The sequence below is a fragment of the Chiloscyllium punctatum genome, chromosome 5 (genome assembly GCF_047496795.1).
Source record: "Chiloscyllium punctatum isolate Juve2018m chromosome 5, sChiPun1.3, whole genome shotgun sequence".
NCBI classification, from domain to species: Eukaryota; Metazoa; Chordata; class Chondrichthyes; order Orectolobiformes; family Hemiscylliidae; genus Chiloscyllium; species Chiloscyllium punctatum.
The window spans coordinates 95,633,542-95,648,414 of record NC_092743.1 but is presented as its reverse complement, the minus strand read 5'-3'; the positions used below and the strand labels follow the sequence as shown (position 1 = coordinate 95,648,414).

The following is a 14,873-nucleotide window of genomic DNA, read 5'->3' as shown; positions in this document are numbered from 1 at the left end:
TGAAATGATGTCGCAATCGAATCCTGCTGTGGTGAAGCTGACCATCCAAAGCCAGTGGGATCTTTATACATAAAGTTTGGGTCATGTAAAAGCATCAGGTTTTGAATGCAATCTTAACTCAGGTCTCCCACCAGCTGAAGGCCTGTCAGGCAAAGATCTGGTTTCAAAGAGGTCACACAGGCTAAACTGGCCAGGAAGAGCTGACAATCAAGGGTATATACCCAACTTTTAATAAAATTACAACCACTGAGCTCAAATTTTGAATGTTTTGGGTATCACAGAATCTGTACAATGTAAAACAGGCCATTTGGCCCAACAAGTCCACCCCACCAAGCCTCCAAAGAGAAACCCACCCAGACCCATTCCCCTACCCTATTATTCTACATTTAGCCCTGACTAATGCACCTAAACTACACATCCCAGAACACTATGGGCAATTTAACATGGCCAATTCACCTAGCCTATCTTTGGACTATGGGAGGAAACCAGAGTACCTGGAGGAAACCCATGCAGACACGGGGAGTATGTGCAAACTCCATGCAGGCAGTGGCTCGAGGCTGAAACCAAACCAGGCCCCCTGGTGCTGTGAGGCAGCAGTGCTAACCACTGAGCCACTGTACCGCCATATGAAGACCTACATTAAATAAATGTGTGAACCATTATTGGGTTCTCATTTCTGATTGGAGGTAGACTGTCCAAAGAAAAGGTCTGCACAACTTAGTTAAATTGTAAGCTATTTTAAATTCTAGGCTCCTGCAATAGTTTGACTAGAAAATATTCATTTTTCTTTTTAATTAAGCAACGTTATTCATTTCCGTATCTCCGTCTATGGTGATTCATACTGGATAAAGTTTCATCATGAACTGGCAGCCCACGGAGGACTTGAATTGTTAAATATAATAATGAACTGGTGACAAACTAACCTTCTACTTTGATTTCTAGGCTGCAACTACACATTTCATATTTTGCTTTCCATCGTAAAAAGCCAATTTGTCAAAATGGAGGTGAAAGATGAACTAACAATTTCTGACTCTCGACAAACTGTTCCGTAAATCTGAACTGGCATTATGGGACATTAGGGAAGAAAATCACTAGTAAAGTTGCAGGCTTGTAAAGAACAATTCATGCTCATGATCACACAGACTATGTGGTTGCTTCTTCTGGCTTTCCTTGTTCTATAAATGGAATGAATTCCAGAGCACCACTACCCCACTGCAACTCAGCATGGATCACCACAGAGGAACACAGAACATAGAACATAGAAAAGTACAGCACAGTTCAGGCCCTATGGTCCACAATCTTGTGCTGAGGGAATAGATTAGATTTGATTCCCTACAGTGTGGAAACAGGCCCTTACGCCCAACCAGTCCACACCAACCCTCTGAAGAGTAACCCACCCAGATCCATTTCCCTCTGACTAATGCACCTAACATTATGGGCAATTTACCATTACCAATTCACCTGACCTGCATATCTTTGGATTGTGGGAGGAAACAGTAGTACCCAGAGGAAACCCACACAGACACGGGGAGAATGTGCAAACTCCACACAGACATTCTGAGGTTGGAATCGAACCTGATACCCTGGTGCTGTGAGGCAGCAGTGCTAATCACTGAACCACTGAGGAAGAAATAAAACTGAATAAAGTTGCCGAACTAAAATGAAATATGAATGGATTCCAGTCAAAACTGTTGCAAGAGGCCAGAACTTGAAATTGTTAATAGTTCACTACAAGTAGCTCAGTTGGCAGTGACTGCAACAGGAGCAATTCAATTCCCATGCCATCTGAGGTCACTTCAAAGGCCTCAACTCTTCAACTTGGCTTGAAATGTGGTGACCCTAAGGGAATACTCACCACCAGTTATCTCTCTTAGATGAGAGAGCAGCATGTAATACTCTGGGACCATGACAATTTTTAGGTCGATGCCTATTCATGATTACTCATTCATGAGGAAAAAGGCACTTGTCAGAGCCACCACTAGTAACAAGTGGGTCTAACTGCAACCCCATGACTCCCGCATCTCATGATCCCAAATCACAGTCATCACTGTTAAGTGTTGCTTAGAAACTTTTACAAATAATTACTTGTACATCTATAAAAACATTACACAAAGCATTTTTTTGACATTGTGGTAGAGGCTGATATAATTATAACATTTAAAAGGCATCTGGATAAATACACGAACAGGAAAGGTTTAGAGGGATATGGGTCAAATGCTGGAAAATGGGACTTGATTAATTTAGGATATTTGGTCAGCATGGACGAGTTGGATCAAAGGGTCTGTTTCTGTGCTGTACAACTCTATGATTCTACATGAAAATACAACAACATATGAGAAGCAGTTCTTCAAAATCACAACCCTTAGCAGGGAGCTATGCTTATGAGTCATATGTAGCATGTATTCTGATATCAATTCAACCTATTTTCTGTCCATAAATGGAAGATGGTGCATCTAAATTCTTGATTTTATACTCCAGATAGGCAACACTCTCTGTCACAAGTGAAAGTATTCACCTCGAGTCCATTTAGCTTAAATCGCACGTGTAAACATCCTCACGTGTAAAACAGAGATTAAAGTTTGCATTATTTGTTATTTTTCTTATTCAATTAATTTCAATGGTTAGTACAAATGAAATATTGATTCACATTAATTCTCTCAGTTTCCTATTCAAATATGTTAAGTATTAAATCTTTAACAGTCTGCTAGTATAGTAAAAAGAATCCAAATGTCTGGTTTTCATTTACAGGAAATTAAATGTTAAGTCTGTCATAAAAAAGACCACATGAGCCTTTTATAGGTTATGATTTTCTTATTCCATTTGCTGATCAGGCTCTAAGTACAGACACCAAAGTGCTTATCTGTCGAAAACGCCCCTTCTTCCTTACTGGGCTGCATTTCCAGCAATCCACAGATTAACCACACAAAATCTTAAAAGGAAGTGACAGGGCATCTTTAAACCAGCAGGTAAAGCATGCTCCTTAAAGAAAATTAGTGCAGCTTCTCAGACAGAAGGAAGGGGAAATACAACACTGGTGAATGGTTGATAACATCAGAGGCTAAGTAGAGGAGGCAGGACTAAACCAAAACTGGAAAAAAAACGTCAATTGATCTTCCCATTGCTAGTGCACTCCAATTAATTTTCATAAGCCCACTGTATTGGGATCCCATGCTCTATGCCATCCAAGGCTTATGAATGAAGTTTGGATTCTTGTACAGTCTCAGCATATTTTCATACTTGTCACCAACTTGAAAAATGTGTTGAGAATCCTGGGTGCGAATCTTATAATGACAACTTTAGAATAATTATTAAATGACAATTTCATACAAACCCCACCTTCAGCTTCCTAAGGTGGGATATATAGCTTATGTTGTTTTCTTAATATCGTTATTTATTTATCACTCTATAAATGCCACTGCATTGGCAAACAGCTCACAAAGAAAATAATTACACAGAAGTTGAAACATAGGTATGATAGCAACCAATATCTCATTCATATCTTCATCATCTGCCAAACCTCTAGGCCTGACAGAAATTATTTCAAAAGTCTTGTCCAAATGACATTCAACCTGGTCTGTGGAATATATAAAACACCACTTAAACTTGATGGATTATAATATTAATTTAATATTGTGCATTTAGCGTAGTTATCAAGACAAGATATATGCTCAGTTAACTTTATAATATGCAACATTTGATTCTGACAAATTTGCTTAGATAATAGAATGATCTGTATTTTGTCATGATACCATGAATAATGGATTGTCAGATGTAGCAGCAAGAATAAATAATTCAGCACATTCTCATTTTACAATATCGATCCTATCATAGAATCCCTACAGTGTGGAAGCAGGCCATTCAGCCCATCGAGTCCACACGGACCCACCCTATTCCTGTGACCATGCATTTCTCAAAGTTAACCTGCCAGCCTGCACACTGCAGTATGGTCAATCCACCTAACCTGCATATTTTTGGACTGTGGGAGGAAACTGGAGCACCCGAAGGACGCAGGGAGAATGTGTAAACACTACACAGACAGTCGCTCAGGGTGGAATCGAACCAGGGTCTCTAACACTGTGAGGCAGCAGTGCTAACCACTGAGCCACCATGCTGCCTTAAGTCAGGGTTATTGTTCACCTCTGACAGAATCATTGTAATCATATAGGCATTACACCAAATCAAATATAAAGTGATGATCAAGTAATAATGCTACCTATCTATTTTTGTTTTGCTCTGAGGATTTAGATATCAGCTCATGCACTCAGTGCACAGTTGCTAATCTTGGACAAGGTGAAGAGCAAAAAGCTCAGGTGAACCAAAAAACTATGGTTGCGTTACTGGAGTATCATGGGCAGGGGCTTCAGGTCTTTTTCTGGACTTAAATCTCTTATTTGTTATTAATACATCTTTGGAACAATCTTTATAGATGTTAAGATGGTTACTGAAAAAGCCATGTGTTACAATTGAAAGGGAAATGAATTTCCAACCAAGAATGGGAATAAACCAAGAATGTACCTATCAAAGGATTTTGAGAGAGGTTATTTGTATGGTGATACTTCTAATTGTCAGCATCTTCATCTAAATAATGATTGATACCTAACCTTTTTTAATTAAACTCCATTAGAGAATAATAAGTTACAAATACAAGATACAGATCAGAAACCAGTGTTCTCTCCCTATAACGGTCCATTGTGTAAACATACCATCCAGAAGTATTACAAACCACAAAGATAAACAGCACATCCCAATTATATTGCTTTCCTATTGTGAGATGGCTGATCTCAGACATAGTGGCATAATTAGCTTGAGCTTTAGATAAGTGTCTGAAGTTTTCACTTTCCAATACTATCCAGCGAAGTCTGAAGAAGATTGTGTGTGCCTACTTTGTTTTAATATATGATAATACCAGGGGGAAGTGTGTCCTCCACCTCTCCCCTGTATCAAATTGCCCAGTGACATTCTACACTGAGGCTCAGACAAGAAGGATGACCATTGAGTTAAGGTACTGAACACCTGCTGGATGCACAGTAAAACAATTAGATAATGGTAACCAATGGGTTCAAAAGGAAACGAAAGAAAGAACAAAAAATACAAATAAGAGATTACATAACATGGTCTGAGATATGCTTCAATCTTACCATTGGGCCATGTTGTCCATTTCTCCCTGGCAAACCTGGATTGCCATTTTCTCCCTGGAAGAGCAGAGAGGTATTTTAAACTCTGCTGATGGAAAAAAAATTGTTCAAAAATTGTTCAATTTCTTTTCTTACCAATTATGAGGAAACAAGTTCAATGGATTCAGATAAGACCGAATTCTACAAACATTTTTTTAAAAGCTGTATAAAATAATTCTAAACACTGATTTAGAAGTAAAATAAACCCAACAAACTGTGGGTGCTGGAAATCTGAAACAAAAACAGAGTGCTGGAGAAACAGGTGCAGCTGGTCTTGCAGCTCCTGAAGAGAGAAACCAGTGTTAATGTTCCAAATTAAATGCCAAGGCAGGCTGCTCAGATAGCCTGTCTCAGTTCTCTGGGACTTTATCCCAATTGTGTTAAAAGATTTTAGTTCATCTCACAGTCACCTAGATCTCACCCTTCACAATCCCTCATCCATCTCCCCATGGTCCTTCAGACCCACCCCAATTCAAGCTAACCCTGTTTCCCGATCAACCCCTAATAACTGCTTACGCTCCACGCCAACTCATCAATACTCTCCCAGTAATTTTAATGGGCAATTTCCAAGAGTTAAGCGTTAGTTAAAAATTACAATGTTCTGAAAATATAATGCAGATTTCACTATACAGCATGAAATTAAAAATCTCACATTGAAAGCCCATTCAAAGCTTTTATCTTAAATCTCAAGCAGTTACCTGCTCATAAAAGTAAAACAAAAGGTTTGACTCAGACCCCATATCACAGAGACAGCCAATCCTTTAGTAACCCCTTTAAACTGTCAACCTAACTGAACTCAGAACCCAACTGAGATAATTGTAGATTTTAGAAATCAACCAAACATTCATAAAAAACATTGGGGAAATGTCAACACACAGCTAATGAAATTGCTTGAACCATGTTTTTTGATACTCTCACTGACATCTATATGCTGTCCGTTTGCATATAGTATACTTTTTTAAAGTATTGCAGATTTTCATAACTTCAGATCATGATAGCTAACTAGAGCATATCACCCATTTCATCTGACCTGTAAATGTGTGACTCCTACATTGCAAGTCAAGTCCCCTGCAGGAGCCAAAATGTAGTCTGTTTGAACTCAGCACCAACTGTTTGAACATTATCCTGCCAAGTCCAGGCTTTGATGATATGTGTATCATTCTCTGCTCCTGTTCCCCTCTCACCAAAAATCAATCTGTTTAAAATGGGACAGGACTTCCACATCTGGGTCCAGGCCACCATTTGGAAGTTCCATGGAGCCTTCACAAAAATCGGAGTCCAAGATTATGGAATGGAACTTGAGCATGAGCACAGAAATAAAGTAACACTTATAAATATAAACATAAACATATGCAACGAATACAAGTCACTCAATGTAAAGATAATTATTTGCCTGTTGAAACTTGGCATATGAAACTAATTCTTTCCTTGTCTTGAACAGAGCCCTGTCTTCAAAACTAGAGTAGTGTGAATGAGGTGAACTGTGATCAGCAGTTACCTCCGATTCTCAGTAATTTTACAATAACTCCATGAAATGTTATACAACCAAATTTCACGGTTCTACCAGGTAGCAAATAATTACATGTATGGAGAGATTGGAACTGTCAATATAATAAACACAGTTCAGAAGCACCGAAGTCTTTTATTTGTGGCAACATTTATGAAATGAAGAATATTTTGCATTCAGATAGAAAGTATTCAGTTATTGACCGGACTCTTTTTCCGAGGTCACATCTGAACATGGCTTAAGTTTTGATTATATTAGATTAGATTCCCTACAGTGTGGAAACAGCCCTTCGGCCCAACCAGTCCACACCGACCCTCCAAAGAGTAACCCACCCAGACCCATTTCCCTCTGACTAATGCACCAAGTACTACGGGCAATTTAGCATGGCCAATTCACCTGATGTGCACCCGGAGGAAACCCACACAGACACGGGAAGAATGTGCAAACTCCACACAGACAGTCGCCCGAGGCTGGAATCGAAGCTAGGACAGCACCAGGGTTCCCAGGTTCGATTCCAGCCTCAGGCGACTGTCTGTGTGGAGTTTGCACATTCTCCCCACGTGTTTTTTTGAGAGAAATAGAAATGTCGTGGTTGAGGGTATGTTCACCAAGCTGGGATGTTGATTTGCAGACAATTTATCCCCTCTCTATGTGGCATCTTCAGTGCCTTGGAGCCTCCGTGAAGCTAGGCTCCAAAGCTCTGAAGATGCCAGTGAGTCAGGGGACAAAATGTCTGCAAAACAACTTCCCAGCTCGGTGAACATAACCACAGCCACGACAACCGGCACCCGAGCTACAAATCTTTACACAAACGTTGAGAATTAAAAATATTGATTTTGGCAAATTCACAATATTTTGCATTAATTCTATTTTTGAGAGTCCAATAATGATTTACTATGTGTACAAAACAAAGAATTCTTTGTCCATTTCCTGTTGAACATCTGACCATGACAAACATCTGCTTCACATTCATTTTAGAACAGTTTAGGCTAAATTAAACAGTCTTCAGATGTACTATTTTAATAGTCTCTGGCTACTAATTTTATATCAAGGCTTTATTAGTCAATCTATAGTTTGGTACAGCACTCAGATCAAAATCAAATAAAAGGGCAATAGATAATAATTCTTTGTGTCATCACATAAAAGATAATAATTAATGCCAACATCATGAGGGGCATCGATAGGATCCTTAGTCAAGGTCTTTTCCCCAGGGCAGGGGAGTCCAAAACTAGAGGTTTAAAGTGAGTAAGAAAAGGTTTAAAAGGGATTTTTTAAAGAACAACTTTTTCACCACAGAGCATTGCTCATGTATGGAATGAGCTGCCAGAGGAGGTTGTGGAAGCTGGTATAATTACATTTAAAAGGCATCTGGATGTGTAAATGAATGGGAAGGGTTTAGAGGGATATGGGCCAAATGCTGGCAAATGGGACTAGAGTAATGTAGAATATCTGGTCAGCATGGGAAACTTGGACTGAAAGGTCTGTTTCCATGTTGTAAATATCTATGACTCTGTCACTCTAACATAAATGACAAAAGAAAATCAAGCTAAATTCTGTAGTAACAATTCAGATAAGAGTACCGGATAGTGAGAAGGTAATTCACGAAACAAAGCTTAACCTACTAACACACATACTCTGAATCGTATTTTTCCAGATCTCTGCATTGCTTCACTTTACTCTAAACGGCAAAATCAGCAATCCTGTGCTCACAGTGTGGACCAGACTCTTTGGAAATAGGGATGGAAGCAAATCCAAAATCATTTTGTGCAGATCTTCTAATCTGTGCTTCACACAGGTACAGCCACACGCTGGGACCATGAGAGCTCTGAACATACCCGAACTTCATATTTGTTTGCGCTTGGTATCTTTTTCAGGTTTTGATGCAGAATTAAACCATAGTGCCCATTTGAGCTGATCTTCCATTTGATACATCATGTCTGATCTGATTGTGGCCTCAATTCCGCTGTCTGTCTGCCCTCCAAACTCCTGGATTCTTTTGTATATCAAAAACAGTTCTAGCTCAACCTTGAATACATTCAATGGCCCAGCCTCCACTACATTGTGGACAACAGAATTTCACAGACCAAGGACCCTTAGAGAGAAAAAAACTCTTTATTGCCATGTTTAAAGGAAGATCCCTTATTCTGAGCTGTTCCCCCACACCATACATCACCACCTATGACTTCTTTACTCATGTCCTTATAAAACCACGTACCATCTGATTTATTGTAAGTCATAGAGGCATTTTCAGACTAGTATGGCTGCTGCACCTGGTATTCCCAGATGGTCTCCCATCCACATTCTAACCAGGCCTGAGTCTGCTTAGGTTCTGAGATCTGACAAGATCAGGTGAAGTCAAACCTTGAGCAGCTCCCGGGAGCAGGAAGCAATGCAGGCAGAGATCCTAATCGCTTGACAAGGTAAACAAATTAGTCCCAACAATGGAATGAAAGTTTACAGTTAAGATTAGGTTAGATTCTCTACAGTGTGGAAACAGGCCCTTCAGCCCAAGCAGTCCACACCGACCCTCCGAAGAGTAACCCACCCAGACCCATTTCCCTCTGTCTAATGCACCTAACACTATGGGCAATTTAGCATGGCCAATTCACCTGCCCTGCATAGCTTTGGACTGTGGGAGGAAACCAGAGCACCCAGAGGAAACCTACACAGACATGGGGAGAATGTGCAAACTCCACACAGACAGTTGCCCAAGGCTGGTTCTCAAGAATTTAAAGATGGGTCAAGCTTCCAGGAAGTTCTTCTGTATGCATTTGTAAATCATGCATACTTGTTGAAAGGTAAGCCTGTCAACATCACATTCCCACTCCCAATTAAGATCTCCACAAATAAGAAATAAGTTCTGATATAAGAGCAATATAGTAGGCAAGATACATAAGTCCTGGCTTTGGAGTGAGAAGCTATTGCATTGTTTTCTTTTAGGGAACTGTTATATGTGCCTTGTCGTGATTTGACATCAGTTGACAGCACATTAAGCTGCATAGGGCTCAGAGGAAAAACACTGGACTGTAATGAACATAAGTCAAGGAAGCTAGCCAAGGCTGACCAGAGAAAGGCGGAGGTTTGGGTGGATGAAGGGTAGCAGGCTGACTGGTGTGGAAAGTCCAGAATGTCTAGCTGCAATCAACCACTCAGAAGCTGGGTGAAGTTCCTAGCTTGCAGGAAATGAATGCCTATCTGGGGGATCTTTAAATCTGGTACAAGGACACTTGGCTGCAGAAGATAATGGCAGGTATGTAAACTTATAAGACAAGATTTGCATGTTCTTCATTTGTGCATATATAATGAGGTCAGAACCAACCTTATTATCAAATGGAAGTTGCCATTCCTGCACCCAATCTTAAGACAGAATCTTCCGCAGCATAAGATTCATAGAAAGTTCACCAGTAATAGAACAAAGGCAAATGTGATTAGTACACAAAATATTCTTCTTACACCTATGACACAAACTTTTCAACTATCATGTAATCAAGACCTTTCAATATTGATTACAGAAACATACAGCTATAGTTAGGGTTGGGAGGGGATTTAACTATAACTTTAATAAACTGCTATCTATAATCCAACTCAACTGCAACACCTTTCACTTATTTTACAGTCTGCAATAACTTAAGAGTTTACAATGTACACAGGATTACTGGAACTTTTTTATTATTGGCTTGTTTGTGTAAAATGTTCAATTCTGCTAAAAATACTAACAAATTCTCAAAATCATTATTTGAAAATTGATCATCTCTTGCGATCACTGAACAAACACAGCAGTGTGCATTTCAGAAGGTATTACCTAATTTTGACAATGTTATCTAACTCAACTTTAATGTCACCTTCACAACTACAGTTCCTGAATCATATTCTTACTTGTATTAAAATTGCAAGCTACATCACCAATATTATCCAGTAACAATTAAATTTAAGTTTCATTGCAACACAATGCTGTTAAACCAAAGCATGTAATTCACATGACAATATTTTTGTTCTTTTGCATTGATGTCTTTATATTTGTTATGTAACAAATTGACACTTCAGCAAGCAACAAGAATATCCAAGTTCCAATTAAAAATAAGTTGACCTTTAAAATCTCGAAGGTAAGGTTGTCCTACAAATGCTAGCACATCATTTCCAGAGAAGCTTTAAATATTTCATTTTTAAATGCTTGGCTTGAAAGCTGTTTCAGACAAGGTTGACTGAGTGGACTAATTATGTGCAGGCTCCTTGGTTACAATCCACATTCCGTAATTAGCACAGATTAACTGTTCTTCCAAAAGATGCACACCCATCATTCAACTTTTTGGTGAATGACAGACTCCTTTGCAATTTCCAATGGCATGGCCTCATTATCTAACACTGCCCATTCATGTTGTCCTTCAGGTGAGACATTTGAAGAGTTATCTTTTCACAAAGTTGAGTGGTCCATTTATTCTAATGTTTGAACACTCTTATCATGTTGCAGCAATATTTTCTAAGCACCAGTGGTTTGTAATTTTTACTATAGTAAAATTAAGTACAAATCTGAAAATCTACAAATACATTGATACTGAACACTACTGGGTAAGGGGAGTCACATAAAAGATGAGTTTCTGTGGGATTTCTGACTGTGTTCCACTTGCTTTATGGAAGTGTTCAATTTTGCTGCAGCTGCCCCTAAGTTCAGGAAAAGGAACATCTGCTTTAAAGCTCTGATCTTCCTTGTCTATTGATGCATACAATTCCACTCTGTGGAAACAGTTCTACCCACAGTAGTTGCACATGTGGAAAAGTACGATTACTGAAGTTGCCAAATACCCACTCAATGAGGCACATGCTGTTTCTAGCAGGGATCTTGTGATGGACTACTTACCTGATGCAGAGTTTGGGGGGAGCTTCATTATTCATGCATAAATTCTCCTTGATATGTTAATGAAGGGCTTACTGCAATCTTAGGGTCCCGAAGGGACATTGGTTTAATACCAAATTGAAAGCATCATTAAGATGCCCCATTTTAATAAAGCAATTCATTTGACCAGTTCCTTAATATCTACTTGTTAAGGGCTAACTCTACAATGCAGATGTGCTGTATTTAACAGGCTAGCCAAGATTAGGATGTCAAATGGACAATGGCTTTTCATCACAACACATACATTTCTCATCTCACCCAAAAACCTCCTTATTTGTTAAAATTCATATTTGGATGTGGGTTTGACTGGCCAGACTAGCATTATTATTACTCATTCTTAACTACCCTTTAGAAGATGGTGATCTGCAGTCTATGTAGTGTAGGTACATCCTCAGTGCTGCTAAGGGAAGAGTTCCAGGATTAAGTAGGTGAGTTAACAAAATGCAATAGAGGATGAAACGACACAAAGCACTCTAGATGTGGTGCCACTGATATCTGAAATACAATTGTATCAAAACTTCCCAACTTTTTGTATTCCTTACTCACATATGTAACTTATCTATATCCCTTTGCAGACTGTTTGTGTCCTCTTCACAACTTTCCCACCTATCGTTATCAGCAAATTCAAGGCATTGTTGAATAGTTTGTAAATAGTTTAGTCTCCAGCATTAATCCTTGTTGCATTCCTCTAGTTACTCTTTGTTAATCCACAAAATGAAGCATTCTTCCCGATTCTGTTTCCTGTTATTTTCTGATGATACCTCTTGATATGTAGCCTACTGTACCACAAGCTCTTACCTTATGAGTCACCTTTGATGTGGCACCATTTCAAATACCTCTCAGAAGTCTAAGTACAGAATACTTACAGTTCCCCAATATTCACGTTGCTTATTACTCCTAAAAACACAACAATAACTCAGTCAAGCAGGATTTTCCTTTAGAACATAAAAACAAGGATCAGGAGTATCCCAATCTGTACTACATCCTCAGGAGAATTCATACTCTCAACAAACAGTATTTCAATTCCATCTCAAACATCAAAAACTGTAAGTACAACAAACTTTTATCCACCCACCTCCATAACCAGCGCTCCTCAAACATTCCAGAAGATTCCCCTGGCCTCGGAAACGCCATTAGCCATGCGGCTGACGCAGCTACTACCCCCACGCTGAGTGATGATGTCACTTCCGCCCCCATCATGGCCACTCCCACAGCCACTTCCTCACATCATCGCTGATGCCACATGCTCAGTGACCTCCACCACCCCTACTGCCATGATCACCACCACTTCCACCCCCACCAGCGCCACTCACCTGCATTCTGCTGACACGGCCCCCACAGACCCCCCTGTCACCATACCCACACCCCAGAACCCCGAGGGCAACATTGCCCCTGCTCATGCCTCCACCCCCATTCCCCCCACCATCACACCCACTCCAGGTACTGGCTCCGACCCCACTCCCAGCTCCACACCCACACCAGATCCCAGCTCCTGGCCCTGCCGAGTTTTCACCATCCCTCCAGACCTCCCACTCACTGAGGACGAACGATCAGTCCTCAGCAAGGACTCACCTTCATCCCCCTCCGTCCACGCATCAATGAATTTAATACACGACGTGACATCGAACAATTCTTCCGTCGCCTCCGCCTCTGAGCTTACTTTCACAATCAGGACCCCCGCCCACCTTCCGAGGACCCCTTCGCCCACCTCCAACACACTGCATCCACCTGGACACCATGCGCTGGCCTATTACCTGCCCTCGACCTCTTCATTTCCAACTGCCGCCGGGACATTAACCGCCTCAACCTGTCTACCTCACTCCCCCACTCCAACCTCTCACCCTCACAACGCGCAGCCCTCCAATCCCTCTGCTCCAATCCCAACCTCACCATTAAGCCAGCGGATAAAGGAGGCGCAGTGGTAGTCTGGCGCACTGACCTCTACACCGCTGAAGCCAAACGTCAACTCGAGGACACCTCTTCCTACTGCTCCCTCAACCATGACCCCACCCCCCATCACCAAACCATCATCTCCCAGACCATACAGAACCTCATCACCTCAGGAGATCTCCCACCCACAGCTTCCAACCTCATAGTCCGGGAACCCCGCACTGCCTGGTTCTACCTCCTTCCCAAGATCCACAAGCCTGACCACCCTGGCCGACCCATTGTCTCAGCATGCTCCTGCCCCACTGAACTCATCTCTACCTACCTTGACACTGTCCTATCCCCCCTAGTCCAGGAACTCCCCACATGCGTTCGAGACACCACCCACGCCCTCCACCTCCTCCAAGACTTCCGTTTCCCTGGCCCCCAACGCCTTATCTTCACCATGGATATCCAATCCCTCTACACCTCCATTCGCCATGACCAGGGCCTCCAAGCCCTCCGTTTTTTCCTCTCCAGACGTCCCCAACAGTACCCTTCCACTGACACTCTCATTCGTTTGGCCGAACTGGTCCTCACCCTTAACAATTTCTCCTTTGAATCCTCCCACTTCCTCCAGACCAAAGGCGTAGCCATGGGCACATGTATGGGCCCCAGCTATGCCTGTCTCTTTGTTGGCTATGTAGAACAGTTGATCTTCCGTAATTACACCGGCACCACTCCCCACCTCTTCCTCCGCTACATTGATGACTGCATTGGCGCCACCTCGTGCTCCCGTGAGGAGGTTGAGCAATTCATCAACTTCACCAACACATTCCACCCTGACCTTAAATTTACCTGGACTATCTCTGACACCTCACTCCCCTTCCTGGACCTCTCCATCTCCATTAGTGACGACCGACTTGACACTGACATTTTTTACAAACCCACTGACTCCCATAGCTACCTGGATTACACCTCTTCCCACCCTATCTCTTGCAAAAATGCCATCCCGTATTCCCAATTTCTCCGCCTCTGCCGTATCTGCTCCCAGGAGGACAAGTTCCACCATAGGACACACCAGATGGCCTCCTTCTTTAGAGACCGCAATTTCCCTTCCCACGTGGTTAAAGATGCCCTCCAACGCATCTCGTCCACATCCCGCACCTCCGCCCTCAGACCCCACCCCTCCAACCGTAACAAGGACAGAACGCCCGTGGTGCTCACCTTCCACCCTACAAACCTTCGCATCAACCAAATCATCCACCGACATTTCCGCCACCTCCAAAAAGACCCCACCACCAGGGATATATTTCCCTCCCCACCCCTTTCCGCCTTCCACAAAGACCGTTCCCTCCGTGACTACCTGGTCAGGTCCACACCCCCCTACGACCCACCCTCCCATTCTGGCACTTTCCCCTGCCACCACAGGAAC

General features: G+C 41.7%; 1 protein-coding gene across 1 annotated transcript in view; it reads right to left on the bottom strand.

The window, feature by feature from the left end:
- LOC140476800 (uncharacterized) overlaps positions 1-14,873 on the bottom strand; it is a 180,227-nt gene that overhangs the window by 57,621 nt on the left and 107,733 nt on the right. The window contains exon 17 of the mRNA XM_072569595.1: positions 5,139-5,192. Within this exon, the coding sequence (XP_072425696.1) occupies positions 5,139-5,192 (54 nt within the window). The remainder of the gene's footprint in view (positions 1-5,138; positions 5,193-14,873) is intronic.